The sequence below is a fragment of the Podospora pseudopauciseta genome, chromosome 4, assembly GCF_035222475.1.
Source record: "Podospora pseudopauciseta strain CBS 411.78 chromosome 4, whole genome shotgun sequence".
Classification (NCBI taxonomy): domain Eukaryota; kingdom Fungi; phylum Ascomycota; class Sordariomycetes; order Sordariales; family Podosporaceae; genus Podospora; species Podospora pseudopauciseta.
In genome coordinates, this window is record NC_085894.1 from 3,646,300 (window position 1) to 3,673,757 (window position 27,458).

At 53.6% G+C, this 27,458-nt stretch overlaps 14 protein-coding genes and 1 non-coding gene across 15 annotated transcripts; 4 read left to right on the plus strand and 11 right to left on the minus strand.

Annotated features, from left to right (window-relative positions):
- Nucleotides 1–607: 607 nt before the first annotated feature.
- On the plus strand, nucleotides 608–689 carry QC763_0071020. Its single transcript has one exon. It is a non-coding gene; the product is annotated as a tRNA-Asp (tRNA).
- Nucleotides 690–1,026: 337 nt separating this feature from the next.
- Nucleotides 1,027–1,557, minus strand: QC763_405440 (uncharacterized protein; the record flags this gene model as incomplete). Its single annotated transcript, XM_062912187.1, has 1 exon — nucleotides 1,027–1,557. The coding sequence occupies one exon, from the start codon at nucleotides 1,555–1,557 to the stop codon at nucleotides 1,027–1,029; it is 531 nt and encodes a 176-aa protein (XP_062766225.1).
- Nucleotides 1,558–2,012: 455 nt separating this feature from the next.
- On the minus strand, nucleotides 2,013–3,278 carry QC763_0071040 (uncharacterized protein; the record flags this gene model as incomplete). Its single annotated transcript, XM_062905980.1, has 5 exons — nucleotides 2,013–2,056; nucleotides 2,113–2,285; nucleotides 2,342–2,557; nucleotides 2,619–2,809; nucleotides 2,865–3,278. 5 exons carry the CDS (start codon nucleotides 3,276–3,278, stop codon nucleotides 2,013–2,015), a joined length of 1,038 nt encoding a protein of 345 aa, XP_062766226.1.
- An 820-nt stretch (nucleotides 3,279–4,098) lies between these two features.
- On the minus strand, nucleotides 4,099–6,212 carry QC763_405420 (uncharacterized protein; the record flags this gene model as incomplete). Its single annotated transcript, XM_062912186.1, has 9 exons — nucleotides 4,099–4,171; nucleotides 4,237–4,327; nucleotides 4,385–4,500; nucleotides 4,554–4,764; nucleotides 4,821–5,203; nucleotides 5,252–5,393; nucleotides 5,447–5,670; nucleotides 5,735–5,825; nucleotides 5,942–6,212. 9 exons carry the CDS (start codon nucleotides 6,210–6,212, stop codon nucleotides 4,099–4,101), a joined length of 1,602 nt encoding a protein of 533 aa, XP_062766227.1.
- Nucleotides 6,213–6,503: 291 nt separating this feature from the next.
- Nucleotides 6,504–8,148, minus strand: QC763_405410 (uncharacterized protein; the record flags this gene model as incomplete). Its single annotated transcript, XM_062912185.1, has 2 exons — nucleotides 7,817–8,148; nucleotides 6,504–7,757 (listed from the first exon to the last, which is right to left on the minus strand). Exons 1-2 carry the CDS (start codon nucleotides 8,090–8,092, stop codon nucleotides 6,504–6,506), a joined length of 1,530 nt encoding a protein of 509 aa, XP_062766228.1. The 5' UTR covers nucleotides 8,093–8,148.
- Nucleotides 8,149–8,464: 316 nt separating this feature from the next.
- QC763_0071070 (uncharacterized protein) lies at nucleotides 8,465–9,587 on the minus strand (the record flags this gene model as incomplete). The annotated part of the gene is made up of 2 exons (XM_062905981.1): nucleotides 8,465–9,071; nucleotides 9,133–9,587. 2 exons carry the CDS (start codon nucleotides 9,585–9,587, stop codon nucleotides 8,672–8,674), a joined length of 855 nt encoding a protein of 284 aa, XP_062766229.1. The 3' UTR covers nucleotides 8,465–8,671.
- Nucleotides 9,588–9,779: 192 nt separating this feature from the next.
- Nucleotides 9,780–10,115, minus strand: QC763_0071080 (uncharacterized protein; the record flags this gene model as incomplete). Its single annotated transcript, XM_062905982.1, has 1 exon — nucleotides 9,780–10,115. The coding sequence occupies one exon, from the start codon at nucleotides 10,113–10,115 to the stop codon at nucleotides 9,780–9,782; it is 336 nt and encodes a 111-aa protein (XP_062766230.1).
- An 842-nt stretch (nucleotides 10,116–10,957) lies between these two features.
- QC763_405390 (uncharacterized protein) lies at nucleotides 10,958–11,974 on the plus strand (the record flags this gene model as incomplete). Its single annotated transcript, XM_062912184.1, has 4 exons — nucleotides 10,958–11,594; nucleotides 11,649–11,689; nucleotides 11,748–11,795; nucleotides 11,852–11,974. Exons 1-4 carry the CDS (start codon nucleotides 11,417–11,419, stop codon nucleotides 11,972–11,974), a joined length of 390 nt encoding a protein of 129 aa, XP_062766231.1. The 5' UTR covers nucleotides 10,958–11,416.
- A 1,905-nt stretch (nucleotides 11,975–13,879) lies between these two features.
- On the minus strand, nucleotides 13,880–16,285 carry QC763_405380 (uncharacterized protein; the record flags this gene model as incomplete). The annotated part of the gene is made up of 1 exon (XM_062912183.1): nucleotides 13,880–16,285. One exon carries the CDS (start codon nucleotides 16,283–16,285, stop codon nucleotides 13,880–13,882), a length of 2,406 nt encoding a protein of 801 aa, XP_062766232.1.
- Nucleotides 16,286–16,498: 213 nt separating this feature from the next.
- QC763_405370 (uncharacterized protein) lies at nucleotides 16,499–17,401 on the minus strand (the record flags this gene model as incomplete). The annotated part of the gene is made up of 1 exon (XM_062912182.1): nucleotides 16,499–17,401. The coding sequence occupies one exon, from the start codon at nucleotides 17,399–17,401 to the stop codon at nucleotides 16,499–16,501; it is 903 nt and encodes a 300-aa protein (XP_062766233.1).
- Nucleotides 17,402–17,786: 385 nt separating this feature from the next.
- On the minus strand, nucleotides 17,787–19,335 carry QC763_405360 (uncharacterized protein; the record flags this gene model as incomplete). The annotated part of the gene is made up of 3 exons (XM_062912181.1): nucleotides 17,787–18,589; nucleotides 18,645–19,080; nucleotides 19,144–19,335. 3 exons carry the CDS (start codon nucleotides 19,333–19,335, stop codon nucleotides 18,276–18,278), a joined length of 942 nt encoding a protein of 313 aa, XP_062766234.1. The 3' UTR covers nucleotides 17,787–18,275.
- Nucleotides 19,336–21,572: 2,237 nt separating this feature from the next.
- Nucleotides 21,573–23,282, minus strand: QC763_405350 (uncharacterized protein; the record flags this gene model as incomplete). Its single annotated transcript, XM_062912180.1, has 3 exons — nucleotides 22,531–23,282; nucleotides 22,144–22,472; nucleotides 21,573–22,092 (listed from the first exon to the last, which is right to left on the minus strand). The coding sequence occupies exons 1-3, from the start codon at nucleotides 22,735–22,737 to the stop codon at nucleotides 21,573–21,575; spliced, it is 1,056 nt and encodes a 351-aa protein (XP_062766235.1). The 5' UTR covers nucleotides 22,738–23,282.
- A 1,307-nt stretch (nucleotides 23,283–24,589) lies between these two features.
- On the plus strand, nucleotides 24,590–24,811 carry QC763_405340 (uncharacterized protein; the record flags this gene model as incomplete). The annotated part of the gene is made up of 1 exon (XM_062912179.1): nucleotides 24,590–24,811. The coding sequence occupies one exon, from the start codon at nucleotides 24,590–24,592 to the stop codon at nucleotides 24,809–24,811; it is 222 nt and encodes a 73-aa protein (XP_062766236.1).
- Nucleotides 24,812–25,022: 211 nt separating this feature from the next.
- On the minus strand, nucleotides 25,023–25,973 carry QC763_405330 (uncharacterized protein; the record flags this gene model as incomplete). Its single annotated transcript, XM_062912178.1, has 1 exon — nucleotides 25,023–25,973. One exon carries the CDS (start codon nucleotides 25,971–25,973, stop codon nucleotides 25,023–25,025), a length of 951 nt encoding a protein of 316 aa, XP_062766237.1.
- Nucleotides 25,974–26,768: 795 nt separating this feature from the next.
- On the plus strand, nucleotides 26,769–27,251 carry QC763_405325 (uncharacterized protein; the record flags this gene model as incomplete). The annotated part of the gene is made up of 1 exon (XM_062912177.1): nucleotides 26,769–27,251. One exon carries the CDS (start codon nucleotides 26,769–26,771, stop codon nucleotides 27,249–27,251), a length of 483 nt encoding a protein of 160 aa, XP_062766238.1.
- Nucleotides 27,252–27,458: the final 207 nt, after the last annotated feature.

A 27,458-nucleotide genomic window follows, 5' to 3' on the forward strand; every position in this document is an offset into this window, starting at 1 on the left:
TACTCCAAACTCAGCCTGAGCCAGCCCTTCTCTGAATGGCAATGTTGAACTGGCCGCAGTTGATGATGTTCCTCAGGGTTCCCTTCATGCCTGCTAGCGCCCTGGGTAAGGGTTAAACTAACCACTTCCCACCCCCTCCATTTCCTCCCGTCTCTCTGCCTCCCGCCCATGCCCAGCAACACAAGGAAAAAGAAAACTTTATCTTGATCGTTACCGCACAGTCCCGTAGTCCCTTGCCTCTCTCTGTCTCAACAGACACGCAAACTCTTTTCTTCTCGCTGCCAGCCCCGCGAGGCCATACCGCCCTTCTCCGAAACCCTTTGCGTGACGGAAATTGTAGTCGGGGTGACGCGGGACATCCGATGACGCACGCACTCCCGCAACAGCAACAGTGATCAAAGTCAGCTGAGCTGAGAGCAAGTCGGACGAAAAAAGAGATGCTGTGGTAATGTCTCGGACCGGGCCGTCAGTGATCAGCGACTTTTTCTTCTGCTTTTCGGTGAAACATTACCCAACGTTTACCGCACACCGACGGCGGCACCGACGGCACGCACCACACCGCTGCCGGCAAAAAGTCACTGTACACCAAAAGTGATGCAAAAGTGTACTCTCCCGCCGGGAATTGAACCCGGGTCTCGAGCGTTGTTAGTAATGACAAGCTCACATACTGACCACTATACTACGGAAGATTTGCAGGTGTGGACACCTGTCGTAGGCTGTGGATTGGTTGGAAGCAACAGGGGAAAACTCCTCATATGAGTGGCTTGAATGGGAAACGCAGTGGAGTTTATGCTATCCTCGCTGTTTCCTTGTCAACGGCCTCTTGGCCCAGCAAGTGGAGTCCTCACCGTCGAAAAGGAGAATGTCAACACCCGCCCCTGAATCACCCGCCGCATGGGGAAAACAGCATATGACGAACTGACGCTCCTCAATGACGACGCGCCCCATCACAAACACCTCTACAAACATCCACCGAGACAAGCCTCCAGCTGTTCACCCGAACACCCGAACCCAAAACCCGCAGGCTCAACTCCCACCCAACTCCCTCACCCTCCCAAATCCCTCCAGTATCCCCCTCGCCGACTCCCCATAAGCAAACTCAATCCCCCCCTCCCTCACCTCCTCCTCAGTCGCCCACCTCCAATCCCTATGCTCCCTCTCCTCCAGCCTCACCACCGGCAGCCCCTCTTCCCCCCCGACGATCCTCACCAGAAACACCACCTTCCTCCACCACAACCCCGTCTTTGGCTCCTCCCACTCCGTGAAACCACCCTCCACAGTCCCCAGGATGTCCTTTTCGGGATCAACATCAAGCCCGGTCTCTTCTTTTACCTCCCTCGCCGCAGCTGACAGGATCGACGCGTCAAAGTCTTCTACCCCGCCTCCGGGCGTCTCCCATTTGAGGGGGAAGCCATCTTTCAGCGCGCGCTGAATGATGAGTGTACGGGCGACGTTTGTGGGAGAGGTGTGGATGATGACTGCCGAGACGACGAGGCCGCCGGTGATGGAGGGGTGTTTGGGAAGGTAGGTCGAAAGGGGCTGGTGGTATTCTTCCATGGCGTTGCAGGTGTTGGCGGGTTGGGTTTCGAGCTATAAATTGCTAGCTGGGTTGACTTCATGTGGCGCTGATGGGTGCTTGACTTCTACGGCGAAATCTCGTATTATTTGTCCCCTCCTTTTGAGGCTCTTTGAGACCAAACCGATGAAAATGCCGCGTCATCAAAAGTGACGAAAGGTTGTACGTAGTGGGGTTAGGCAGACATCGTGGGGATGGGTTAACTGACAAGCCACCTTCATCGCTGCCTGGAGATGCCAAATAAGCGCGGAGGAATACAGCAACCCAACACGACGCAAGCTGGCTCAAAATTGGAAAAATAGTGATATTGACAAGCTCTGTGAGTAAATCTTCAGTCTTTAGATCTTTGCATCATTCGTCGTGAGACAGCATCCACAAATGAACAGCCAGTCTCGAAACTCCTTCCCCTCCACAAACTACCCGTCCAAGGTTTACCTTACTTGTAAGTGACGGGCATGCCGCCGGGAAGCTCCGAAAGCCCTAAGAAAAGACACGTCAGTACCCATGCTATTAACCCCTAGCAAGGTTAAACTTACAGCCCTCGGTCTCTTCCGCAATCGTCTGCTGCTTCAAGCAAGCAACGGCTTGCTCGGCACTCTGAGTCTTGAGCTGACTGCACCTATCGCCGCTGCACCTGGCATCAAGCGCACGTTGCAAGGAATCGCCCTTCCAGCCAAAGACGTAGTCACCGTGCTGGCCATAACCGGTACTGGAGTATTGATTAGCTGGATGTGTGACACAGGAGACAAGAAAGGGGATGCCTACCCGTCACCCATCGAGTACACAAGAGGTTGCCCCTTCTCAGGCCAGATGCTCTTATCGTTGAATGGTCTGGTATCCCACATAACCTCGTACATCAACTGCGGTAAGCGGACAGGATGGCTAGCGGGGCATGGTCCGGTCGACTCGAAGGAACCCGTCTGGGGATAAGAGACATGGGACTTGTGGTCCGGGCTGTCAACATTCTTGCCATCCCAGCAGCTATTTCCGCCTGTTAGCAAAGCTGCTCCCATAAAGAGATGTAACTAAGACCATCACTCACGTGGGGAATGTGATGGTAGTCCTGATACCGCCAGGGCAAATCTTGTTGGGGAAGGAGGCGGTGTCTTCGCCCGTGCAGGGCGCGCCACCGAAGGGGTTCTGCTCAATGTTGTGTTCGCAGCGGTGGCAGATCTGCTTTTGCATGCCGCGCTGGTTGCGGAGGCTGGGGTCCCCGACAAGCATGCGGAAGCCCTGGCATGAACATTAGCACCAATCCACATATCCGGCAACCAAGTAAAACACCTACTGGCTTGAAGGCTGTGACCTTCGTCTTGCCATCGTACGGTGGGATGTAGTAGACTGTCACGCCACCCTTGCCCCTGAGCCCCAGGTTGACCATCTGTGGCACACGCTTGAAGCTACCGTTCTTGGCCTTGAAGTATACGTTGGCCGTCCAGTAGTTGGAAAAGTCCTCCGAGAAGGAGCAGGTCGTGCATGTTGACTGCGTGGAGGGATCGTACTCTCCTGGAGGCATGCTGGCGTTGAACGAGTTACCTCCCACGATCTGGTGCAGATGAGGAGACTGCAACGCGCCAGGATTGACGAGAGGATCGAGACGCTCAATGACCAGCTGACTGCACTGGAAGCGCATCATGGCGGCCTGGCCGGAGACATGGCGCACCCAAAGGGCAGCCGCCGTAGCGAGAAGGGAGGACTTCATCCTTGTTCGAGATGGTGGTACTCGTCTCTGGCTGGAAAGAAAAGGCAGAACTTTGCAGACGCAAACCGAAGAGGGGTGTTATGTGCCAAGTTGGCCGCGGCTAGCTGTTGACTTATATCTCATTTCACACACTCCCATCCATTCACATACCGTTGCCGAACTCCGTGAGAGATAGACTGAAGTACCGCCCCGGACCAAACTGCCGTATATTGGAGCCAATCTTGACTGGATAAATCCCGTGTGGGTAAACTGCCTTTGTTGTCAATCTGCCGCGTCTCGCCGACTTTGCTGGCCGTGCCGCACCTATTGGAGAAGCAGGATGAGGAGCAATATAAACCCAAATGAACATTTGCGCGGACCCCACTTTCGACTTCATCTTTTTGACAGGACCATATCCAGCCGATTGGTGCCTGTCAATGATCATTCACTCTTTTCAGACAGCTTGGTGGCATTGCCACATGGACCTGAGTCCCTGTCTGGTATTTCCAACCCCTGGAGGCGAATTCACAGGACCTGGTACTCCCACTCTCGGCAAGCCTCCCGGATGCTGGTGGCGTCTGTTGGTTCACGGTAGTTGGCGTGTCATCGCACAAGCAAAGAGCTTATCTCAACCTCAAGTTACAGCAGATGAGACCGATTTGCTATTAATAAGTCGAGCATGGATATCTCGGCAGTCTTGTCATCTCGTGTAAATGCTGCCTCGTTCTGGGCGGGTTCGGATCGTGGGTTCGCTTCTGCATCTTGTATGCAGTTGTGTCTGAGAGGGGAAAGATCATCGGGTTTTCAAAGTCTGCGCTATCGCCGGGCTTGCGGCGTCATACTAGCTTTCTGGGATGTCCCTATAAGTGGCCGAGGTATCATCCTCGCCGAGTAAGGCAGAATGGGCTCTTGGTCTGCAGCGAGTCTGTTAATAAACGCTCATCGGCGAGTTCTTCTGATGCCTAGCTGGTGAGCTTACCTCTTGAGTTTCCTTTCCGCAATCCGCAAAGCAATACACATGACAATGACCAATAACCAAAAGACGATCGAGAGCTGCCAGGCATATGCATCTACGCCATTGCTGTTAGCACTGGGCTTGAGGTACCTAAGTCGGGGATCAACCATACAATACGGCGCCTGCGAAGCCGGCCAGATGAGAACCTGGGACCATGACAGCACAGCATAAACACCGGCAATCGAATACCCAATAATCAGTGTGCGAGCTTCGGAGTCCTGAGGAAGCCTGTTTGCTAGTCAGCACGTGACCCAGTCTCTTCCCAATTAGACAACACCAACAGCTCAGACAGCCAGGACATGACCAACGGTGCAGTTCCTAGACTTAGATAGGTCATCAGGTAACTAGCATAGGCTGATGATAATGGTGTTGTATCCGGATGTGAGGTCCACACACTCATAATCGTGCAAGGGATTAGTCCGATGATAGCTTGGGCGACGACAAGAGTCCATCTTGTTTGAAATACATCGGACAGGATTGCCCATATCCAGACTGATTAAAGTCAGCATGACGACGACAGCCCCGCACACATGAATCGAGAGACTCACCGCACACAATGTTGATAGCTCCTCCGGCGATGGGAATTGCATTTACCTCCTCTGTGGTCCATGTCGGTGTCCCGTCAGGGTTTTTCAAGCTCTTGAGAAACAGGTTGAAGTAGTTGTATCCGTACGGAGCCAAGACAGTGGCGATGTAAAGGGCAGGAATGAAGTAGGAAATCCACATAGAGAAGGTCCGTTTGGCACTGTCCCAGGTGATGCGCTTGGTGTCAGACCGGCCATGCCGATCGAGGCGCACAGTGGCCATGGCAGCATGGTCAGCGCTGAGCCAGAATGCTCCGGGGTTTGGCAACTTTGGGTAGTCAGGGATCATGAAGAAGCCGGCGAGACCAATGGCCAAAGTCATGATGCCGTTGATAATAAAGAGCCAGCTGTTGTTGGTTAATAGGCGACATCTGTGAGAAAAGAGTCAGACATACCGCCATCCCCGAAGGCCCCAGGTCCCCTCTAGTGTCTCAAGAATTGCTACCTGGAGGGCTCCAGACATCATCGATCCAAGGGCTTGGCATGAATGGTAGAACCCCATGCGTTTTGCAAGCTCCATCGGTGTGTACCAGTACACTGCAGACGTGTTAGTAAAGCGCCCCGTGGGGTAAGACTGAGTGCTCACGCACTGAAGAGGGTCATCATCCCCGGCCACGCACTGCTCTCAAAGAGACCAAGCAAGACTCTCAGTGCATAAACTTGACGGGCATTTTGAGTGAAGGCGATGAAGGCGGTGACAAAGCCCCAGCCAATTTCCAGTCCCGGCAACCAGTAACTTGGACGTACGTAGGTAATGATGACTTGGGATGGGATAAGCATGAGGCAATATGAGATGCTGAAGAAGGTGGTGAAGCTGTGGGCGGCCAGGACATTAGTTTTCCATCTTCCTGAACCGGAGATGGTGGAGCATGACGTACTAGTTGAGTTCATCACCATACAGCTCGAGATCTTCCTTCATGCCGGAGACATATGCCGAGCTGATGTTTGTTTGGTCAAGATATCTGTGTGATTGTCAACTTGAATCCTTGCATTGGTCATATTTCGGTTACCCCATTGCTCACTTTATTACTTGACGAAAATCCAGTCAGAACGATGCGGTATAGCTCTCATGGCATGGCACTCACCCTGAGATATGCAACCAAATGTCATCAAAAAGATATCCAGCCGCCGAACCAAGTCTTGCTCCAGTGGGGAGCTCTTGACGCTGGTCGTCGGTGGCGGCCAAAAAGCGACCCTCTGTGTAGCTTTTCCCAGCCATGACAGTTGCCCATTGCCGCCGACAGTCTCGCTGCTCTCGTTCAAGGAGACAGTGTCGTTGTGGTCACTGTCGTGGTCGGGGTGTTGGCGCGCATCGCGAGTTGATAAGGCGCGATAGCGCGCGGCTGATGATGACATGTTCGGCAATCCTAAACAATAAGAGATACTCACTGAACAAGTATCATCTCTTACGCGAAGTGAAATCACAGCTTTACTCCTTCCAACACAGAGTTAGTTGTTGAAACGACAAATTCGCGTTGTTTGATGGAATGAATGTCTTGAACTTATCGCTAGTCAGATGACAGATGATAGCGCCCCACCACCGCCAACTGCGAGCGGCTATCCGCGGCTGGAGCGCACGTCAAAAGGCCCTGAACGAATCACTAAACGATTTACCATCGGCACGACTAGGTAGATAATCCCCCCGTCTCACCCCCTCAAATCCCCCACCAACCTCTCCAGCACCGTATCAGTAAAAATCCACAAACTCGTACTCAAATGCACCCCCCAACTCGCCCCCGTATACCACGTCCCCCTCCTCCCCTGCAGCCCATTCAACCGTTGGATGAACCCGCCCTCCAGCTTCTCCTTCGTGACATACGCACTCACCAACCCATGCGGCTCAAACATGTGGAACGTCAACCTCTGCGCAGGACTCGTCTGGTTTACCACCCCGCCCTCCACCAGCTTGTCAAACGAGTCTTCAATCACCTTCTTGGCCTGGGCAGCAGTGAACGTCTGGTCGCCCACAGCAATGAGCCGGAAGTAGGACGAGTCGGCGTAGTTCTCGAAGCGGGTGTTGTAGGGGTAATCGGGAATCGCCTCGGGCCAGTTGGCTGGCTGGGCCGAGGCGGGAACATTGACGAGGGATTTGTTGAGGGGTAAAGAAGGGTGAGAGACAACTCCGACGTAGCTGGCGCTGTAGTTAAACTCGCCGAGCGTGGACCTTTCCTCACGGTCGAGGTCAAGAGGCGAGGTGTTTGCCTCGCTGGGGATGGCTGTGTAGAGCAGTCTTTTGGCGACGATCCTCGTCTTGACACCAGTGGCAGAGTTTCTCACGATCAGAGTCACGCCCTTGCGGGAGGAGCGCTCCTCGGTGGATATCACCGTGGTGGATGTCAAGGCGTCAGCGCCGAGGGAGGTGAGGATACGGTCGTAGAGGTCTTGGTTCTTGCGGGAGACCGGTACGATGCTGGTTTCGATGCCCAATAGGACCCGGACGAGGTTGACGTTGAAGGAGCGCATGAACCAGACCGTCAAGTGACCCATCATGTCATGGATACCAAAGCCGGTCGTGGCGTGGAACATGGGTACAGCAGCCGTCAGGTTGTATTTGGCAACAAAGTCGCGGAACGGCAGCAGCAGATCGGCTGGGATGTCTTGTGGCAGGGGGAATGTCCACCATCCAGGCTCCAATACTGGGAGGAAGGACTCGGCGACTTCGAGATACCTCTGCAGCGCAGCGGTTCTATCAGATGCAGACGGCGGGCTGTAATTGGTCAACTTCTCGCCGTTGGTGAAGTCAATAGACACTGTCTCGGCGGTCGATCGAACATTGGGCTGCATTTCAACTCCGAATCTTTCAAAGAAAGCTCGCGCTCCACCAATCTCGATCCAGTTTTGGACTCCGCAATCAAAGCCACGCCCTGTTACAGGATCAATGAATGTGTTGACATGTCCTCCCTAAGGTATGGCAAACTTCTCGTCAGTGCCGTCAGTGAGTCGAGGACGATGAAACTTACAAGATTGGAGTTCTTCTCAATAACAACCACACTGACGTTGTAATCTTCCCTCAGCCTAACAGCTGAGTAAGAGCCTGAAGCACCACCCCCGATGATAGCAACATCTTTGTAGATGGTCCGGATACGATCATTGCCCTTGCCCTTGCCTTTGCCTTTCCCATCGGCCAAAGTGAGCACGAAACCACTCAAGGCCACAGTAGCAAGAACCGTGCTCCGCATTTTGACGACGAGATGACAGGAAACAATAAAAAGTCCCAGTCCCTGTCGGAGATTCATCAAGTACCTATTTATCCTGCAGAAACATAGGAATCCCCGCAACGGGAGAATCCCACCACCCGACCACGTAACTCTCCAATGCAAGGGCCATCTTACTTTTCTCGGGCACCTGTCGTGTAACCATAAAGTAGAGTGAGCTACCGCACCTACTGGACAGCTCTGTCAAATTTGCTGACCAACATGCGATGAGTTTGTTGGTTCTGCCTTGGTGTAAGGTACCAAGCGTGCGAATGAGGGTCAGCAATCCAGTGCTCTAATGTAAGCCAAGGCGGTAACGAGGCAGACGTGGCGTGCAATAATGCAGTGCAAGCAGATTGTTGTTTTGACTCGAAGCTAAAGAGACGGCTTTTCCACAACCATCGACAATGAGAGTGGAAAAAGGTTGATCGATTAGATTGTAGGGAAAACAATATCTCAACTACGCTAATCAGTACGTCTGCAACCTCAATTGGCAATCCCCTCATCAAACTCAAGAGAAACAAGGAAGGACAACCGTGGACCAAGAATCCTGGTCACTGATTATGTTCTTTAGAGCCCTTGCAAGACTCGCCGTAACCGTCGCATCTTCCCAGTTTCCCTTCACATCATGGATTGTAGCCATCTCTCATGAGTCCTCTGGCCAACACTCTTAAGCCAGCCTGCTGTTTTTACGGCAGACAAAGCGGCCAAAGTGAGGTACTCCTCGCGGTCCGTCATCAGCTTTTCCAAAGCCTCCTCCCAAGGTCCAATATCTTGATCTGGAATGATGTAGTCCCCATTCTCATCTCGCTGATGACCGGTGACAGGGTTGATGGGAATGATGGGAGGGACGTTGACCTTGGCCTCAGGGAGCCCGCCAGAATTGGAAGCAATGACAGGGATACCACGAAGCTGCGCCTCCGTAACAATAAGCCCCCAGGCTTCGTGCCAGATGGATGGGGCGAGAAGAATCTTGATGCGGTCCCAAATGTCGTCGGTGTTCGGGGTAGTCGCCTCGATGCTGTCATCCATGGGTTAGTGTCATGCACTCCACCGCACAGTAGCTACAGAAAAAAACACACCGGATATTGGGATAAGCCTTTATTCTCTCAATGTGTCGAGGTTTGGACCCCCAGCTAGTCCATGTGACAAACTTCATGTGTGGGAACTTGGCAGCCAGGCCAAGCACAATATCCAAGCCTTTGATGGGGGCCGGGTTGACCATACCAATCTCCTCCTTGTCGACATTGTTTCGAATAGCCGGCATCCGACCAGTGTCAACATCGAGAAAAGTCCAAGGTGTGTGCGCCAGAAACTTGGTCTGAAGCCTGCCATGCTCCCATGCGTAACGTTGAATGGCCTTGGACACGGACCAGACCCCGTCCAACTTGCGCAGCATCTCATTTTCCACCTTGGCGGAGATACAGTGGCCCTCTACACCTGCACAGTAGGGACCAAAAGGAACTTGTTCCGCCGAGTGCACAATACACACCCGTTTGAACGTCTCCCGAAGAGCATGACCAGCTGTGAGCTTCATGGTGAGGGAATCGTTGAAAAGAACGTGGGTAGGTCTGAAGTCGGTTATAGCTCTGGAGTATACTCCAGTAAGGCCCTTGATGCGGCTGCTGAGATCATCTTTCTACAGTTGAGCACAAATGGCAGTTAGCTTCAGGGTAGCAACAAGAGACAGTGAGAGGAGCCCTACTTCCAAATATGCCCGCGATTCCACCTAGAACTCGCCGGCTGGATAGGCAGCTTTGAACTCATGACGCGCAATGGTGGTGTTGAGTATCCCCCACTCGTCGGTAAATTCGTTGATATGGAGCTTGTGCTCCTGGTTCTTGCCATCGGTGACAATGACAGGTTCCAAGCCTATCACGCCAGGATAGACTCCCTTGGCCTTGGCTCTCCTAGCATATTTATCGAGCTCCTCGGGGAAGGCATAGCAGACCTGGGCAGTGGCATGGCCCAGCCTGCTCAGGTTGCGTAGGAGACAGACATTCGCCTTGTAGCCGCCCGAAGAAGGAGTCAGGCCATGGGCCGTCTGGACAAGCAGCAAGCGCATTCTTGGACCGCCCCCGGGGGTATATCCTTCAAGTTGAAGCTGAGGGTAATGCATTTGGGCTGATGGGTGTTGTTGAGAATGCGTGGTATAGAAGGTATAAGACGAAACTGCCGCAAACCGATGAGGTCGAAGACAGGGTTGTCGATCGAGAGAAGAGTCGATATCCAATGCTGAAATAGGTCAAAGACGGTCTTTTATATAGGAAAAGAGAAGAGGCCAGCTACATGACGTTCTGATCACCGGTTGAGCGAGTTATTTTCCAAGAACTCGAATCCAGATGCTGGTGACCAGAAGGGAGCAAGACAGGGCTGCACGAGATCGTCGTCCAATGTCCTCGTTTGTCCGCTTACGTGGAGTTTGATTTCGTGACACTTTTGGTAAAGTGAATAACGATAACTAGTGCCAAGAAAAGCGCGCAAAAGGAAATTGAAGGACGAGACCGTGACGCCGTCGTCAAAGCCGTCGGGGATTTGGTTGGGTGGTGGGTTGTATTTGGGTCAGGTGGGCAAGAAACTGATGGGGTCTGCAAACAGACAGCTTGACCCTCTGCCTTCCCCCTGTGCAAGAGGAAGGAACGAATGATGACCTCTCCGGGGACTCGGTCAGTGGAAACCGGAAACCACAAAGTTCCTGCTCCGATTCGCGAGCCGCCAGATAAGCCGTACCTTCCTCTGATTCAAGGTAGATCACGAGCCCATGTGAAACATGCGAGTATTTTATCTAAACAACACATAATGGAGAGATACCCTTTAATACGCCCAGTGGTGTTTCATTTGAACCTGGGTTTCTCTCAAGGACGCAACAGACCCCACCGTAGATTTGGTAGAGTGCCACCTGCCATCCACTATGCAAACAAATTGGGCACGACATAATTCATCTCAAATACCTATTATCGTCCATGCTTTTCAATGGCATTATGGCTCATCGGCCTTCATGAGGGCAGTTGAAACTGACAATCACTGCTGCAACAACACCGGGGAAACATTCGCACCCGAAACTATTGGAGGGCCTGGCAGGTTCAGGGGCATGAACCTCTCGTATTAATGACGAACACCACCCTCGGACCCTCCCGCCGTCAATAGCCAGTGCACACCAACACCCATGACGTTGATTCTGTGGCTTGTGACCCTTCTCTGTGTGTTTTGTCCAACCCGGACACATCTGTGCACCCACCCATCCCCGGATCATGATGACATACCGGCCTCTGCAAACAAAACCACTGCCCTTTCCGCTCTTCCGCTCTCAACCTCTCATTTCCTTGCAACCTTACCTTACATTTTTGGTTTTTGACAACTTTCCCCATGTCCTATACAGCATCAGCCAAGCAAATCGGCGACAAAGTAAACATGTCCTACGCCGGAAACTCCAAGGTTGGGTTCCCTAACATCTATGAGGACTCCAACCAGAAGAACATCAAGAAATCCGAGATTGACGAGATGACGAGGCACTCGGGGGAGAATGTCAAGGGTTTCATGCCAAGTATTCCCAACATTTCCGTCTTCCCCGCCATGCATACTGACATATATGCTCTAGAGGATCAACCTGGCGAGGTGAACAGGTTGTACGAGGAGAAGGTATGACACGATCCATTGTTGCCCAGCCAGAGTTATACTGACAATGTCTCCTCCACAGTTCAAGAGAGAGCAGGCCGACGCCCTGAAGAATGACCCAACCCTAGCGGTACCTTGACTTGCCCCTTATCACTCGGCGCGGATTGGACTGACAACAGTTGCCAGGCGACCCTCAACAACAACAAGCCTTCGAAAGGTGCGATAATTGACAAGGAGATTGAGGAGGAAGAGCGGGCGATGCTTGAGAAGAAGAAGGGCAAGGGCATGACAGGGGAGAGCCATTACTAGCAAGCATCCCGACTCCAATCTAGAATAGCCATCTATCTAGTCGCCATCCAGCTCCCACAATTCATCCATGCTCTCTGACAGCTTCTCGGGGTTATCGTAGTCAAAGAACCAATCATGCACGATGGGCTCCCAGTCGAGGATCTCACTTCTTGGTGAGTCCTGTAAAATAGCCTCGAGTCGACGGTGGGGTAGCCGGTGGCCATCTCTGCAAATGGCCGCGGAATCTCTGTGACGGTTGACGGGGAATTCCTTGTGCGTGGTGTAATTATCATCAAATGACCACTGATCGATCGTCTGGGCCACCTGTATACTTTCTTTGGTAATTCTGATGTGGCCACTTCCTCCTGCTGCTGCCCAAGTTCTTGATCCTCCTTTTCTTCGAACTCGCACAACTCATCAGGTCGGTAACCCCGTTCCACCGCCCCCTGATAACCCTTGTCCTCCATCCATTCCTTGATTTTCTTCACTGGACCCACAGGAGGTAGCAGAAAGGCGTTTAGTAGATCATAATCGGACCAACTCTGCTTTTCAGCTGTGATCCCTGGTGGGTTGGTGGTAAGAAGTGCGTGCATCCAACTCGCACACATTGACACCGAGTCTGGCCCAAACCAGCCACCCCCGACAACATTCCCATCGTCATCAAAATGCCTATGCCAATTTCCGTCACAAAGAGAATACTCCCAATCGTGTTCCCACCTGACGTGCTCGAGTTCGTTGTAGACGTTGACAAATGTGCCGCCTCGGTAGGCACGATAGTCCCAACTTCCACCCGCGAACCCGTTCTTCAACACGACCGTTCTGTCCTCCCTCGACGACGCAACCACCCATTGTTCCACCTTGAAAATAATCTTCTCCCTCCACCCCTGGATGGCAATTCCATGCTGCCTCCAGGAAGGATGTAAATACCTCCCATAATTATCCCGCGGAAAGAACAACACCAGCTGAATCTCCACAACCTTCTCCTCTGCAGTTCTCAGTCGTCTCAACGCCAAAACACCACCCAGATTCCTCCCCGCTCGACCCTGCCCTGGTGAACTGCCCCTTCAACCCAGCCGCCACCCCCTCCCAGAACCCTTCAGAAGAAGAAAACTTCCCAACCTGACGGAGACAACCCTCCAGCAAAATACTGGTGCTCCATCCGCCCGAGATACCTGCCCCTCCTCCTCAACGTCTTCACCGCGGCCACGCCGGGAAAAGTGAAACAGCTTTTCCGCGTCGGGGACTATCTCCTCGCAGGGCATGGCTTCAAAGTCGTCGGTGGCTGTGATGCCCAGCTGGTAGGCCTTTTTGGCGAGGTGAATAGTGGGAAAGAGGGTTATTCCGGGCGGGGCTTGGGGCCGCCTGATTCGGGCTGTTGACCGCAGTCGGACCTGTTTCTCGTTTGGGGTTGGGGGTGGGCGGTTCAAGGCACCGCTCAAAGTAGAGGCCGGGGAGGAACTGTCCGACGGGGAGTACGGTGTACATTGCTCGTGTTGGCTGTGGTTGATGATGATGACGGGGGATGAAGGTTTGGTTCGATGAGGTCAGGGGCAGGTCAAGTATGTGTTAGATGGTCACAACAGGTCTCTCAAGTGGAGAAGTGGCAATGAGTCCAGTGAATTGGGTGGGTTGGACGTCGCAAGGCGAGCACTGGAACAGGCAGATAGCGGACCAAACCTTATTCTCCTTCGACCGGTGATTCGGGCAAAATAAAGAGAACAGGTGAAGCCTGCAGTAACTGTGCCTTGTACAAAGCTCGCCCCAGACAAACCACATCCTGAGCAACATTGACTGGATTCTACACACAAACCTGACACTGACCGAGACCTACCTTGCCTAGCCAAACCTGAAAAACAAAAACCAAAAAAAAAACAAAAAAAAACACCTGCCCTACGCATTCTAGCCCTCAGACGCAAACCACCTACCTCAATCCTCATCGTCATCACCATCCCGAATGTAGCACCTACCTACACACTGGACAGCCAGCTTCGGTGCTTGATCATAGTACATGCCGTCCCTGGAGAAAAGCTGCGCCCTTATCGCACTCGTCGTGTTGTTGCGTGCAAGGTTGCGCAGCACCTGATCCGCATATTCATCGACGTTGGTCCTGATGAGTTCCGCCCGACCATTCAAAGCTGGCGAGTTCCTACTAAAGGGGTTGAGCAACGAGAGCGTCTCATGTTCATAGAATATATTGGCAGCCCTAAGGTTGGCAATGTACGCGCTGTTCGATGGTGCATGTCGTGGCAGGGTCAAAAGCAGTGGAACCTGGGGCGTACAATACTCTTCATCACCACCATCGGCCGCAGCAGCAAAGCGCCTCAACTCATTGATCCGTCTCGTCAGGCTGCTACCCCGTCGCGGATTCTGGCGGGAAGCGCGCCAATGTTCACTGCCGAACGAAGAAAGCCCGAGACATCTGCAAAAGAACATCTTGGCCCGTAAAGATTCGTATCCAGGAGGCCCGAACATGTCCCTCCGGCGAGCGCCTCGTTCTAGCAGAAGCCTTACCAGCCCGAGATTTGCATTCTTGACAGCTAGTGCAATAGGTGCCCAGCCACCGATGGTCTGGGCGTGGATATCCGCACCGTTGTCGAGAAGAAGGCGTGCTGCCCTAACTTGCTCGTCGAGCTGGGTGGACAGACCAAAGAAACAGGCAAAGTGAAGCGGGGTCCAACCTACCACGTCACGGGCATCGATTGCCAGGCCAGAAATCTCTGGACCGCCGAGAAACTCCACCAAAGGACGGACCCTGTCCCCCGAGGCAAACATGGACGCGAAGTGAAGTGGTGTCATGCCTTCCGAGTCTCTTCTGTCCATGTCTGCTCCCATTGCAAGCAGAGAAGTGACGAGGGTGGAAGAACCAAGGAAGCCAAACGGCAGACAGACCCAGCGGAGCGCGGTCAAATCACTGGTCCACCAGGTCGAATTGTAGTTGTTGGATAAGTCTCGGGTGTCAACGGCGGCGGAGGGTCTGCCGAACAGAGTCTCGCCATCCGTCTCGCATGCTTCGCCCATGCGTCTTAGCAGGCCAGAGGTGATTTGAAGGAAGTCTATAGCCGTGTGACCAAGCCCGTAGACAGTGGAGCAGTGTGTTATCCAGCGGTCGGTCAACTGAGTAACAGCCAGAAAAGGAGAAATCTCGCGTTGGGCGAAACTCACCATATCTAAGCCAGGCGGCTGGGACAAGCTTAGGGCGAATATCCGGAAGACCTCGGGGGTTCTATCCTTGTTATACCATGGGCACTCCTGATCGCTCGCGAGCATAGCAACTATACGTTGAGCATCACGACCAGCCCCGTACTGCAACAGCAACCGCACCTTTTCTTCATCAAAAGAACAAGTGTCCCGGCCACTGGACGCTAGATATGCCATCAGGGGAGTAAGTTCACCATGCAGCCCGCTCGGATATGCATCCCTTGTTATGTTGGTCGTGATCACCGGAGCGGATACATCAGGGCGCGAGTTCAAGTGGAAAATCCTCTGGCACGTACCGTACTGTCCTTTGAGCAGCGGATCAGCCCCGTGTTGCAGGAGGAGTTGGACTGTTTCTGCCGGTACGGACGACTGCATTGCAAGTCCCAAAGGAAGCTCGTGCCGTGCGTCGTACGGGTACCGGCCATAAAAGCGCCAGGACCAGCCAGTGTACAGATTGGGGTCGGCCCCGGCCTCCAAAAGGGCCTGAACAATACGGGGGTTTCCGCGCTGAAGGCTGGGTGTGTCATCCATGGTGCGGTGGAGAGGATATGAAGCTTTCAGTCGGTAGGCGTAGCAGTTGACCGAATAGCTGTCAGGAGAGTTAACGTCGGCGCCTCTCTGGCAAAGTGATCGCACCAGCAAGGCGTCGTCTATGTAGATGGCGAGCTTTAGTGGGGTGTTGAACATGCACTCGTGAAAATCGGGATCGCGGATGACCCAGGTACAGTCTACCGCGGTGCCGTGGTCGAATCGGTGGTTGACCGACGCGCCATGGGACAGGGCACGGTCGAGCGTTTCTAGGAAGCTGAAGGTGCAGGCCCATCGGAGGGAGAGGCAGTCGAACTCGGCAACGTCGCGGGAGTACAAGGCGGGAATGGCAAGGTCGGCCAAGTAGCGGCAAGTGAGGGCGAGGTGGAAGAGGTCGGCCTGGTACAGGTAGCAGAATATGAGGAGGTGCAGTTCGTGGGGGAGGCGGTTGAGCATGGACTTTGCCGGAGGCCAATGCGGGGGAGGCGAGTCGTAAGGTTGGGCACCGTTGCACCATCGATCGTACAATGTTGTGTATTCCTGCTTTCTAAGCTCGAGATACTCGGCAAGCATCGGGTTGGGACGGCCCTCGTGGAAGACCCTCATCGTCGCAGCCTCGGAAAAGGAGGAGGAGAAGGTGCCAGGTCTGAGGTTGTGTACCTGTAGAGGGGGCCGTTGCCTTTTGAACCGAAGCTGTCACGCTGTGCAACCAAGTCGCCAAGACAGAGGATCGCCAAGAATGAGGACGGATGGGCGTCCTCACAACGAGACCATTGGGTGGGTATCATTGATTCTTAGACATTCTACGTACCCATGGCCCTACTTTTGCCGTATGTTTCTAGGCTTGCGCTTTTTGAAAACAACCGCTGCAACAGCCGGTTCTTCGTTGCCGAGCTCCTGTTTGACCATGGCTGGAGGCGCCTCATCTTGGACATTTTGGACATCTTGGATGGCTTCCAGAGCAGGCCCGTCCTGGCTTTCCTCCTTCTTAACGACTGGAGCCTCAGGCGCACCCTCCTCCCCGTTGACTTCGCCCTTAACCTCGGCGTCCTTCTCTTTCTTGGTCTTGACAATCGTCCCACTCAGCAGCTCCTCCAACTCTTTATCCTCTTCTTCTGGCATGCTTTTCGATCCAACCCCCCACCTCTTCCGTTTCTTGAACAGCCCATTCAGAGCCTCCTCTTGTTCCTTTTCTTCTTCTGTCCTTTCTCTTTCCCTCTTGACCCCCACCGCTCTGCCCTCATCTTTGGTATCATCAGCAGTCTTATTGCCAGAATCTCCATCGTCAACGACCCTCGTAGAAGTGACGCTCCACTCCCCCACCATAGCCATATCCTTCCTCAGTTCGGTCGGGATATTCACCCCCAACTCGGCCAGCTGCTCCAGTTGTCTCTGTCGTTCAGCCTGTGATAGCTGCCCTGTTGGCGCTGGTGGTGGTGGCGCGCTGCTAGTGCTGCCGCCATGTTTCTTCGCCCCGGCGCCTCCACTCCCACTCCCTGACGCGGAAACAACTCCATTCAGCCTTTCCACCTCCCTCTTGGCCCTGTCCTTCTCTCGTTGTTCTTGCTCGGCGGATCTGTGGAGGTCGCGAAGGGAGCGCTTGATGGCGCCCTGGTGTTTGCCCGTAGACTCGTGGTTGGCGCGCTCGAGCTTGGTGTCGCGGACGTAGACGGAGCAGTGTTTGCACCAGTACTTGGGGGTTGATTTCCAGTATTCCGACATTGTGGGCGGTGTGTAGGCGTCAGCTGGGTTGATGAGGATGGTCGTCGCAGAATGTTTGATGAGTTTGATGATGGCTGACAGCCAAGCAGATGGATAATGGATGCGGCAGGCCGGAAAAGCCCCGGGGTATGGGAATCTTGGCAACGAGCAAACGGTGCACGAACCATATGGCAGCCCAAATGCTGCCCCACCACACCACTGCAGGATCCCGCATGATTACCCAACACGACAGACGCCATCATCATCGCGACATGTACGCGTCGACTTCATTCCACACCTCAGCTCCCATCGGTTTCATGTTTGACTCATCACCGAGACCGCCGATGGTGATGTCCTCGGAGTGGTGGTGTGAGCTCATGTCATATCCTACCACACGACAGTGCGCCCAGAGTTGTCGAGATATCTTTCTCCCATTGTATAAAGCTTGCCCTCCTCTCTCGAGAGCCCATCTACTTACAAAAAAGACGAAGCGTCGGAAAACAAGATCGCCGCAGTAATGGGGAACTATGTAATTATCACCTCCCCCTGATTACGTCCTATGTATCTTGTCCCCCATGTCATCATGAACTGCAAAAGAAATCCCGAGAACAAAGCTGGAAAGAAGAAAACGACCTCAAATTGCCACCCACCTCAAAAGTAAACACAAGTGAAATCTTCGTGTTAGCTTGCCTCCCCTAGCTTTCATCATTATCGTGCCCATGATTCCCCTTTCCCCCAGATCCCCCCGCTTTTTGATGACCCATTAAAAGGCGAGAAAACAACGCGCCTTGCCCGAAGAAAAGAAAAAGAATTAACAATGTAGAGGCGGTCAGGGTTCGTGAAAAAGATGGTCTGGTAGAGATGAGTTGCCGGTTAGGCTGGCGGTGGAAGGCGGTTAGAGAAGGCAGAAGATGCCGACGACTCCCACCAAAAGGGCGGAGGCCACTTGCAATCTGCCGGCAGAGTTGACGCCCGGAGCTCTAGTGGGGACGACGGCTGGCTCTGTGGGAACAACACCGGGGGTTTGGATGGTCTCGTTGCTCGTTGGCGGGAGAGGGCCACCAGCCGCAGAAGGCGTGGGAGTGGGCTTCTGCGTAACTTGGATCTGTCCATCCGAGAGCTGAGAGACAGGTGGGATGTTGACAGATGCGGCCGAAGAGGGAGGAACCGTCAGTGCCGCGCAGGGCGTGGTGTGGCCCTGAATCTGGCCTGTTTGATGGGATTAGTGTTTGTCAACAGAGCAAAGAGTGGCGGAGCAACTTACCATCGCCGATTTGGCAAATCGGGATTGGCACAGTGGTCGTGACAACCTGAGGCTGCCCATCCGCCAAGGGGATCACCACGGTGGTGGTGGCCATCTCGGTGCCGACTGTGTGCTGGCCATTGTCGACAACGCCGGCACCACCGCAGGGCAAAACCAGAATCTCAACTGGAGAGCATTGCTCGGCCCAGTAACGATCGTACAGGTTGTAAAAGTTGCCAGAGCGGCACTGGTACCAAACAGCGGAGTCACCCAAAGCCAAGGAGCCGTTGGGACAGTGGGAGAAACCAGCCGTGTAGATGGCACCTGCCTGGGGGGGGTCGTCAAACTGAAACTGATAGTTGCTGGCGATGTAGCCAGTGCGACCGGCAGAATCGGTAATGACTCCATCGTTGAGTTCGGCAAGCAGGACACCGTTGCCAGTGCAAGCGGTGCGCTTCTATTACAACGCAACAAGCAGGTTAGTTCTGTCACCCATTCATATGCCGACCCGACAACTAACCTTGTGTTCGATAAAGTCGCGCTTCTGGACACTACCCACATCCACGATGGCGATCTCGAATTTACCATCGATGGTGGGCTCACAGCCAGCGGCACCAGTGGCGGTCGGCGCAATCTTCTCGGTAACGCCTTGGGCCGCCACCACGGCCGGACCCAAGATGGCTGCGAGCAGGGTGATCACGTGGAACTTCATCCTTGCGATGATTCGAGTCGGGACCAGGCGAATAGAATGATCAGAAAGATGCGTCGCCTCGTTGTAGAGATTTCCTGAAGTTTGAAGTGGTGGTTTGACGCTCGGCCCTTGCGGTGGTGGTGGTGGTGGAAACGAAGGTTGGCGGTTTGGGTGTGTGTGAGGGAGGAGAAAAAGTTTGTGGGATCGAGGGAGAGGCGGAACCCAGAAAGAAATACCTCCCAAGTGGAATGGACCTCTCGATATATTGTGCTAGGTATGCTCGGCGTCATCCCATGCCCCCGTACACCCCTCCGTACACCCCCGTACGTACCGTACCTCCCGGGGGGCCTCAGGTGAGGCACATTACCAGAGCTCTGTGTTGCCCTGGGATCAAAGCTGCGATGCGGGTCCTTCTGGTACCCGCATACACACAATCTGCAGCGCACATGGATAGCCGTCATGTTCCCGCCACTGGATCCCTACCGGGGTTCAGTCTGTGTCTCTACTGTGTGGCATCTGAAGAGCGGCTTGGGAACAGATTGAGATACGAGGTTGGGACGTGTTCCGCTCATCGCTTGTCAAAGGTGCCAAGGCGGGCAGGGCGGTGATGTCAGAGACATATCTGAACGGTCTCCCTAGCCGGCATTCTTAGGTCCGGGTGTCTTGGGCCACCTCCAAGCAGTGTCAGGCCCCCTTATCAGCGTGGTTTGTGTGTGTTCTTGTTTTTGTTCATCATTGACCAGGAGATCAATCATCTTTTTTCTTCCGGCCAAACATCCATTGATGGTGGAGACATGGAAGCCGGGTCCCTGCCGTGGAACCTTTTTGTGCTGATTGGGAGTCAAGCACCTGCAGCTGCTCCGGGGAGCTGCCCAATCTCCGGATCGGACGCCCGCCCCGTTTCAGGGAGAGCCAGGCGAACTGCCCGCCCATTGATGGTTCATACCCTTCAAGGACGGAGATATCTCCATCCATCCATCCCAGCTTGTCACTCTACACAAAGGTATCCAACGTTGCGTCCAAGAGAGGAGCGTCACATGCCCCCCGCCGGATGTCCTCCGAACAGCCATCGCGTGAGCCTCCTCGTGGAATGTTTCCGTGGGCCGAGTGGCCGACTCTGGTTTTAGAATGTCTCTGTCATTCTCTGACAGCAGGCGAGCAGCAGTTTTGGCTGTGCAGTGGACCACCCCGCGGCAGTTGCGTCGATCATAACCCCACCATTCTCCACTTCTTAACGGCACTTGGAAAAATAAGCATTTCGGCAGTGGTGCAGTGGATTTGAGTGGTGGGGAATGGAAGCCTCTCAGTCTCGTTTTAGTCCGTCGCACATGACTTTGGCGCAGCTGCATATAGATTGCCCCGGGGATTAGCAGGGACATCTGTCTCCAAAGCATACGCATACGTCAAAACGCCATGCGGCCCGAGATAATTAGTTCGCCTGTCACGCCAGCAACCTTCTCGATCTTCTTCAGGCTCAGTCCTCAGATCTCGGAGCACATGGCCCAAGTCCATGAATGGAAGCTGGTACCGCCGTTATGCCAAACTCGCAAGTAACGGTTACTCGGCAGCAGGAACCAGCTACGACGTTTCACCAAATCTTGCTGATCTCGGCTTTTTGAAAGGGTGGCTGCCGACGCCTGTTGGACATCCCTCGCACCGCAGCTTTCAAAACACAGCTCAATCTTGGGACCTTACACCATGGGGCACAGGGGTCCTCTTCTCAAGAAAAGCAAGAACAGCACGTCCATTTCCCCTGTTTTTGTCCTCTCACTACAGTCAGTGTTGACAGAGTGAGGAAGCAGTTCGAAGTCGAACTTTGACATAGGCATTATCAAACCCATCGACCATGCCTTGTGATATAGGTGCGCAACACACTCTCAGCAACAGCCGCACCTTCGACATGATACTCTGCAATCGACCCCTGTTCCTGACTTCCATTTCTCACGGCCGAACCGGGCCTCGGCTGCCTGCTACTCTCCCAAAGACGACAACTGGCTTCCAGCAACTGTCTCACGCCGGGAACACAGGTGTTTTGGTTCAATTTTGGTTCGCTTCCTATTCTTCCATTTCAGCCTGGACAGACATGGGATGCTTCGTGGAATTTTTGGAGGTGTCATTCAAATTTGATCTCTACCATGGACGCCCATAATTACAATAACGACCACCCCAAACGACGCATCACCCAACGTGTACCCAATATATATACCACATTACCCTCGCGTCTATTCATTCAACCATGGCAGTCCTCTTCACCATGTCTACTGCTGCGGTGGGTAATACGGATGTCCAGGAGCCTCCGCGGCCTGAGGGTACGGATGTGGCTGCTGCTGCTGCTGCTGCTGTTGCTGAGGATAGGCATAAGGCTGGGGGGTGCCCGTCGGCTGGGGCGTTTGATATTGCTGTTGATAAGGGCTTGGGGTACCTACAGGGCTCGGCTGGAAGGGAGCCTGCGGTTGTTGATATTGCTGAGGTGGCTGGGCAGTATATTGCTGTTGCTGCTGTGGTTGTTGCTGTGGTTGTTGCTGTGGTTGTTGTTGTTGTTGTTGTTGTTGTTGTTGTTGCTGTTGCTGGGGGGGATACTGCTGGGGAAACTGGGTCTGGGGCTGGTACTGCTGCTGGGAGTTGTAAACTGGTCCAGGAGCAGGGGCGGCCTGTTGCTGTGTGGCAAGCATCGGGGTTCCTTGGGCATTCAGCTCGGCGTCAGCAGGCTTCTTGTTCGCCTGGTGCCAAAGGCGGAATGTATGGCCATGGTACACAAGCGTGGCGATAAAGAGGAGCCTTCTTGGGCGTTAATTGAGTATCATCAAGCAACTGGAGGGGGTTACTCACCACATGAGCGCGCTCAGACCTGCGGCGCCGCTTGTCAAGCCGAGCCCCATCTGGGTCAAGACGGCACCGCGTTTCTCGAGGGCTCGCTTCACCGGATATACATCGCAAGTCTTGCTGGAGACAGCGGAACCGTCATCGCGGCAATTTGCAGTACTGACAGGCACGACGAATCGTGCCCGTCTGGCAGCAATGGAACCCAAGGCGGCGAGCCACAAAACCGCCATCAAGAAATCAAGCGACAGCACAGCCCAAATATTATACGCTTCACGCGCCCCTGACACCTTCTCGGTGATGAGAACGTAACCGATAACAATCCACGTAAAAACAACCTAGGTAGCACAGGTCAGCGCATGTCGGCCAACGCAAGCGGCTGGGTCAAGCACTCACGCAAGCGATCCCAAAGGCGAGCTCCTCAATCATCACGTCATGGATGACAGCGCCAGCCATACCCAAGATTATGAGAGAAAAGAAAACCTGGGCGCCTCTGGCCACCACGATCCACACAGGTGTGTGCTGGACATAATGCTGCTGGCTTCCGGACGGTGCAGCAACTGGCGCCGAAGCGTACTGAACTGGGGGCTTGACTTCGGACATGTTGAAGACGGGCGGGTGTCTTGAGCGATACCCAATGTGGTGTCGTTTGGACGTGGTCCAGTTGGAGATGAAGGGCCCAACAGGTGTGAAATCAAGAAAGGTCAATCAACACACAAGAAGGAAGGGGGGCCAGAAGGCTCTCGGCGGGGGGCCGTGGCTTTAAGGCAGAGGGTTACCCTTAACATCTGATAACAGAGCCGCCCCGGTGCCAACTGGAGCCAGACGAGTTCCTTTCGCGCTCCGCATTGTGCCCAAGCGCGTTCGGAAGAGTTTGCAAGGCAGACTCGAATTCAGACCAGGGTCTTTCACCGTGGGGAAGCTCCAGGCCCATGGTCGTGAGGCCCAATGGGGTAAGTTTTCTGGCCGCTTTTCGTTCAGCCGCACTTTCTTCGACGTGACACCTCCGATGGACACTTTGGTTCAGCTCCCTGCCCCGCCTGGTTGTCCACGACCAAGGGCAAGATGGGGGGAGTCCAGACCCTGCTATTGAAGACCATCCCGGGTTTTCAGGTTCAAGAAAAAAAAAACACAACAGTAACAAAACGACATTTCCATTTACTCGATGCTTTCCAGACCAGTCTCAGCGTCCCAAAAAGCTTTGGGCATCACTCTTGTGAGCGAGCTGCCGAGCGAGGGAAGCAATATTGGTCTTGGCGACAGGGGTCGCTGCAGACACCACATTAGCCGCTATGCCGCATATGAGACCGCTCCTCGTGCCACGCTTGGCTATCTAATTGGTGGCAACCACTCACGAAGCTGTCGAAAATAGGTTGGGTTGTTCTGCGGGAGTGGCTTTGAGATCCAGAAAGTTGGACTCGAAGAAATCATCAACTGGATGGAAGATGGAATATCCATTTGCGTTTAGAGCACCCGTCAAGAAAGCAATTCACCACTAAAACTACAACCAAGCTTTTCCCCAGCCGCTAGCATCCCAAAAAAGCAAATTCATCTTTCAATTGGAAGTCCGCCAAGTTCAGAGCCTCGTATGGTCAGCCGCTCGGAGACATCCGATCTCAGGACGCGGGGAAGTCCCTTCTTTCTTTCCCGCGCTGTGGCCGCTGCGGTCCCGAAATATCCCATCTTGTGCCACCGAACAAAAAGATCAAATTGAGTCGTCTCTGCGAATGGGGAATTTTTATGCAGCCTGTTGCCAGTCCACCAGGACCACCCTTTCGCTTCAGGCTTCTTATCGTAGATTTCCACCCACGTTTGTGAGGTTTGTGAGGTGTGGTAGCGAGAAGTTTGAAGGGGATAAAGATCGGAGCTGCAGCTCCTATTGGCTTGATATCGAGCTCCTGAGGCTTTCTTGGTGGGGGGGGAGAGGGCGGTTGCAGCGGATAGCTTAACGCCTTTTGTAACGGCTTCGGCAAAAGGTAGGAAATATGGGGTGGTGGTTAGGTATCCTGCGGGCTTTGGGGTTTGGCGTCGGCTGTGAGTCTTCGGGGATAGTAACGTTGTTTTGCTCGTGATGATGGCAAGTGAGGGGCTCTGTTGATGATGACTCCACTGGGGCCACCAGTGAGGGGAGGCTTTTTCTTCATGAATGATATCGTGGGGGTATTACCTGCTACTTGATAGGTGCATTCTCTTGTAGGATGAACAGTACTCAAGAGCATCTTTGAGAGGTCAACTGGATACAAGCCGTAGGCTTTAACCAGCAAACGCCCCACAAAGGGGCTGGATCTTCAGAACGCCTCTCAGTAACCAAATAAATATCTTTTCGGGGTTAAAGGTTAAGAACCTAAGATAACCACAGCAAGCCTTGGCCTATTTTCAGCCTTCATTCCAAACTCAACACTTTGAGCGTTCACTCCCACCGAACGCGGAGAAGTCTCAGCAAAGGAGCCTCGTCATGACTCGGATGATCTGGAGAGATAAAAGTCTGAATACTTCTGAAGTTGATCAGTGCTCTGTTGGCTTAATGGTCAACTATCTGTGTGGGCTACTGATAGCAGGGAGGAGAGACGTGTTGTTTTGTGAAGATATATACCACCCGGCCTTCCCTGTGTGGAAGGACGACGTCCTTTCGGGAAGCTCGGCCAGAATGTTTGTTTCAAATGAAATATCAAAATAATGCTACTCCGTTTGCGCTTCCACGTATTACGATTCTGGAAGATGGTTGGAACGCCCAGACAAACAAAACATCACACCATGTCTGGTATCTCAATTCCCAGAAAGACAAATCAAACAGTATCGTTTCGTAAGAAGGTAGCATACATATATATAATTCGACGGAAGCTAAGGTCATCCTCCGTAACACCCACTGCAAGACAGTCAAAACCACATTACTTTGACTGAGCCCATCCACTCTTCTTCTGCAACCACTGCTCCATCGTCATCAGACCCGGGTAATCTCTTCTCCTCGCCTCAATATCAGCTGCATACCCATCGCTCGCAAACCACGCAATCATGGTTCCCATCTCCTTCACCGCATACGTCAACGCACTGCCCAAAAACCAGTACGTGATCGGCGCAGGCTGTCCAGTAGCCTTGGTGAACGCCCTACCCAGCTGCTCAACAGTCAACTCATCACCCGCCAGCCCAACCGCCTTCCTGTTCCACTTCTCAGGATCCTCGAATGCCATGGCAGCAAAGACACCAATGTCTGCCGTGGCAATCCACTGCAACGGCTTCCCATTGTCACCCAGCCAGTTCCTCAACGCAGCCATGAAAACCTTGGTAGGGAAGCCAGGGGCAAGGTTGTCCATGAATGCCACTGGCCGCAAAATAGTCCACCCCATAGCAGCACCCGGCTTGCCCTCCTGGGCATCACGCAGGTGCGTCTCAATCTTCTGCTTGGACTGGAAATGGGGAATGGGGGTAGGGTTGTCCCACGACTTTTCATCGCCGCCTCTTTCAACACTGGAGTAGACAAAGTGCTCGACTCCTGCCTCGAGGGCGCTGTCGATGAGAGCGGTGCCCTGTTTGACTTCACTTTCGACGGTGACACCGGGACCCATGGAGACCTGCACCGAGTAAACACCCCAGATGGGCTTGTTGTCGTTTGCCCTGAGGGCCTCTTCGAAGAGGGCAGGGACATTGTCAAGATCACCTTTGACAAGCTTGATGTTGGGGCCGCGGGAGACCAACCGCTTGGCAGAGGCGGAATCTGGATGGCGGGTGACGGCAAGGATAGTGAAAGGGGAGGAACCGGAGGCATCACGGTCAACGAGGGCGTCGATGACGGCTCCGCCTTGCTTGCCGGTTGCACCGGTGATGAGGAGAGCTTTGGACATGTTGGCGGGTGGATGTTCAGACGACCAGGGGGAGAAAGGCTTTAGAGTGCAGCTGCAGGCTGGTGGTAGGATATTTGAGGAGTGGTTATGCAGCGGTTGGGATGGCTATCTGAACCCCGCAGTCGAATGTTTTGGGTCGAAAGGGTTGAATGACGCGTGCAGACGTCACCGGCTGGATTTGAACGGGACTCGCTGCTGTCCCTATGTTGGAAGAGACGAGACGGGCAGATGCAAATACTTAACAAGATCCAGGGGCGAGAGACAATTAAAGTTGGATCGAGTGCCTTGCAATACAAGCCATCGCAGCTTGCTTGCTCGCTAGGTGCGCATCGTCTTAGTTCTTGGTGCCGAGCCGGCCGGTGCTTTGTCACCCATCGCGGGAGTCGAAAGCAGCCGCGAAAGCAACTCTTTGCCTGCCCGTTGCTCGCATTTGTCATCCCTTAGGTAGTCTACGCCGTCATCACCCATAGCCGCGAGAGGTCCGGACTGACTTGATCCAATTTTGGAACAACGGGTGCAGCAAATGACGAAATGAACTCAGGATGGCATCGTTCTCTCGAACATGTCTCGTCGCGGTGGCAACGGGAGCGCGTGTTTCAGGACTGGAAAGAAGTATCGCGCGCAGAAGCAAGAATAATTAATAGAATAGCATTGTGATGGGGAAGGGAATGAAAGACTGATAATAGACGATATCCCCAACATCTGATTGCCATTACAGTGCCATCTTCGACATCACCGCCATCCATACCACATACACCCCATCAACAATAACGTGAATCGAAACAGTCAACCAAAATGTCTTCCTCCCGCCTCCACACCATTCACGCCCTCCTCGACGGCTACTCTTCCCTCTCCGTCGACAAGATGACCGAGCGTCTCTCCAACGACTTCACCCATCACGTCCTCCCCGCCAGCCTTGACATGCCCCTCCGAAACAGAGACGAGTTCGCCCACCACGCCGGCGAGATCTTTTCCATCTTTCACACCTTCCACATGGTCCCTCTCACCATGTTTGAGGACGACAGGCAAAACATGGTCGTCATCAACGCCAGAATGGAGGGCATCCTCAAGAACGGCGCCGAGTGGGTCAACGAGTGCGTCCTGATGGTGCGTCTATCGAGGGACGGCCAGCAGGTCGTGGCCATCGAGGAGTTTGTCGATAGCTTCAAGGCCGTGGAGATGAAGAAGAGACATGCGCCCACGATGGATGTCCGCAGCACCGATATGGCTGGCAGCGCCAAGGAGGCCTTGTTTAGAAGTGTGGCTTTGTCTACTTGAGTTTCTTCTTGCAGCGCATCTTCTTCCTTCAATTCAATCGTGGGGGACTTTGTTTGCTGGAGTCTGATGAGCTTATGATAGACATGATTTTCGCTTTGTACTTGCTTCTTTCCGCAGCATTTATCTTCTTATTTTTCATTATTTCTTGAATTATACGTTGGTGGCATTTCTTCAGTGGGAACAAGAGCGGGTTTGATCGATCGAAAC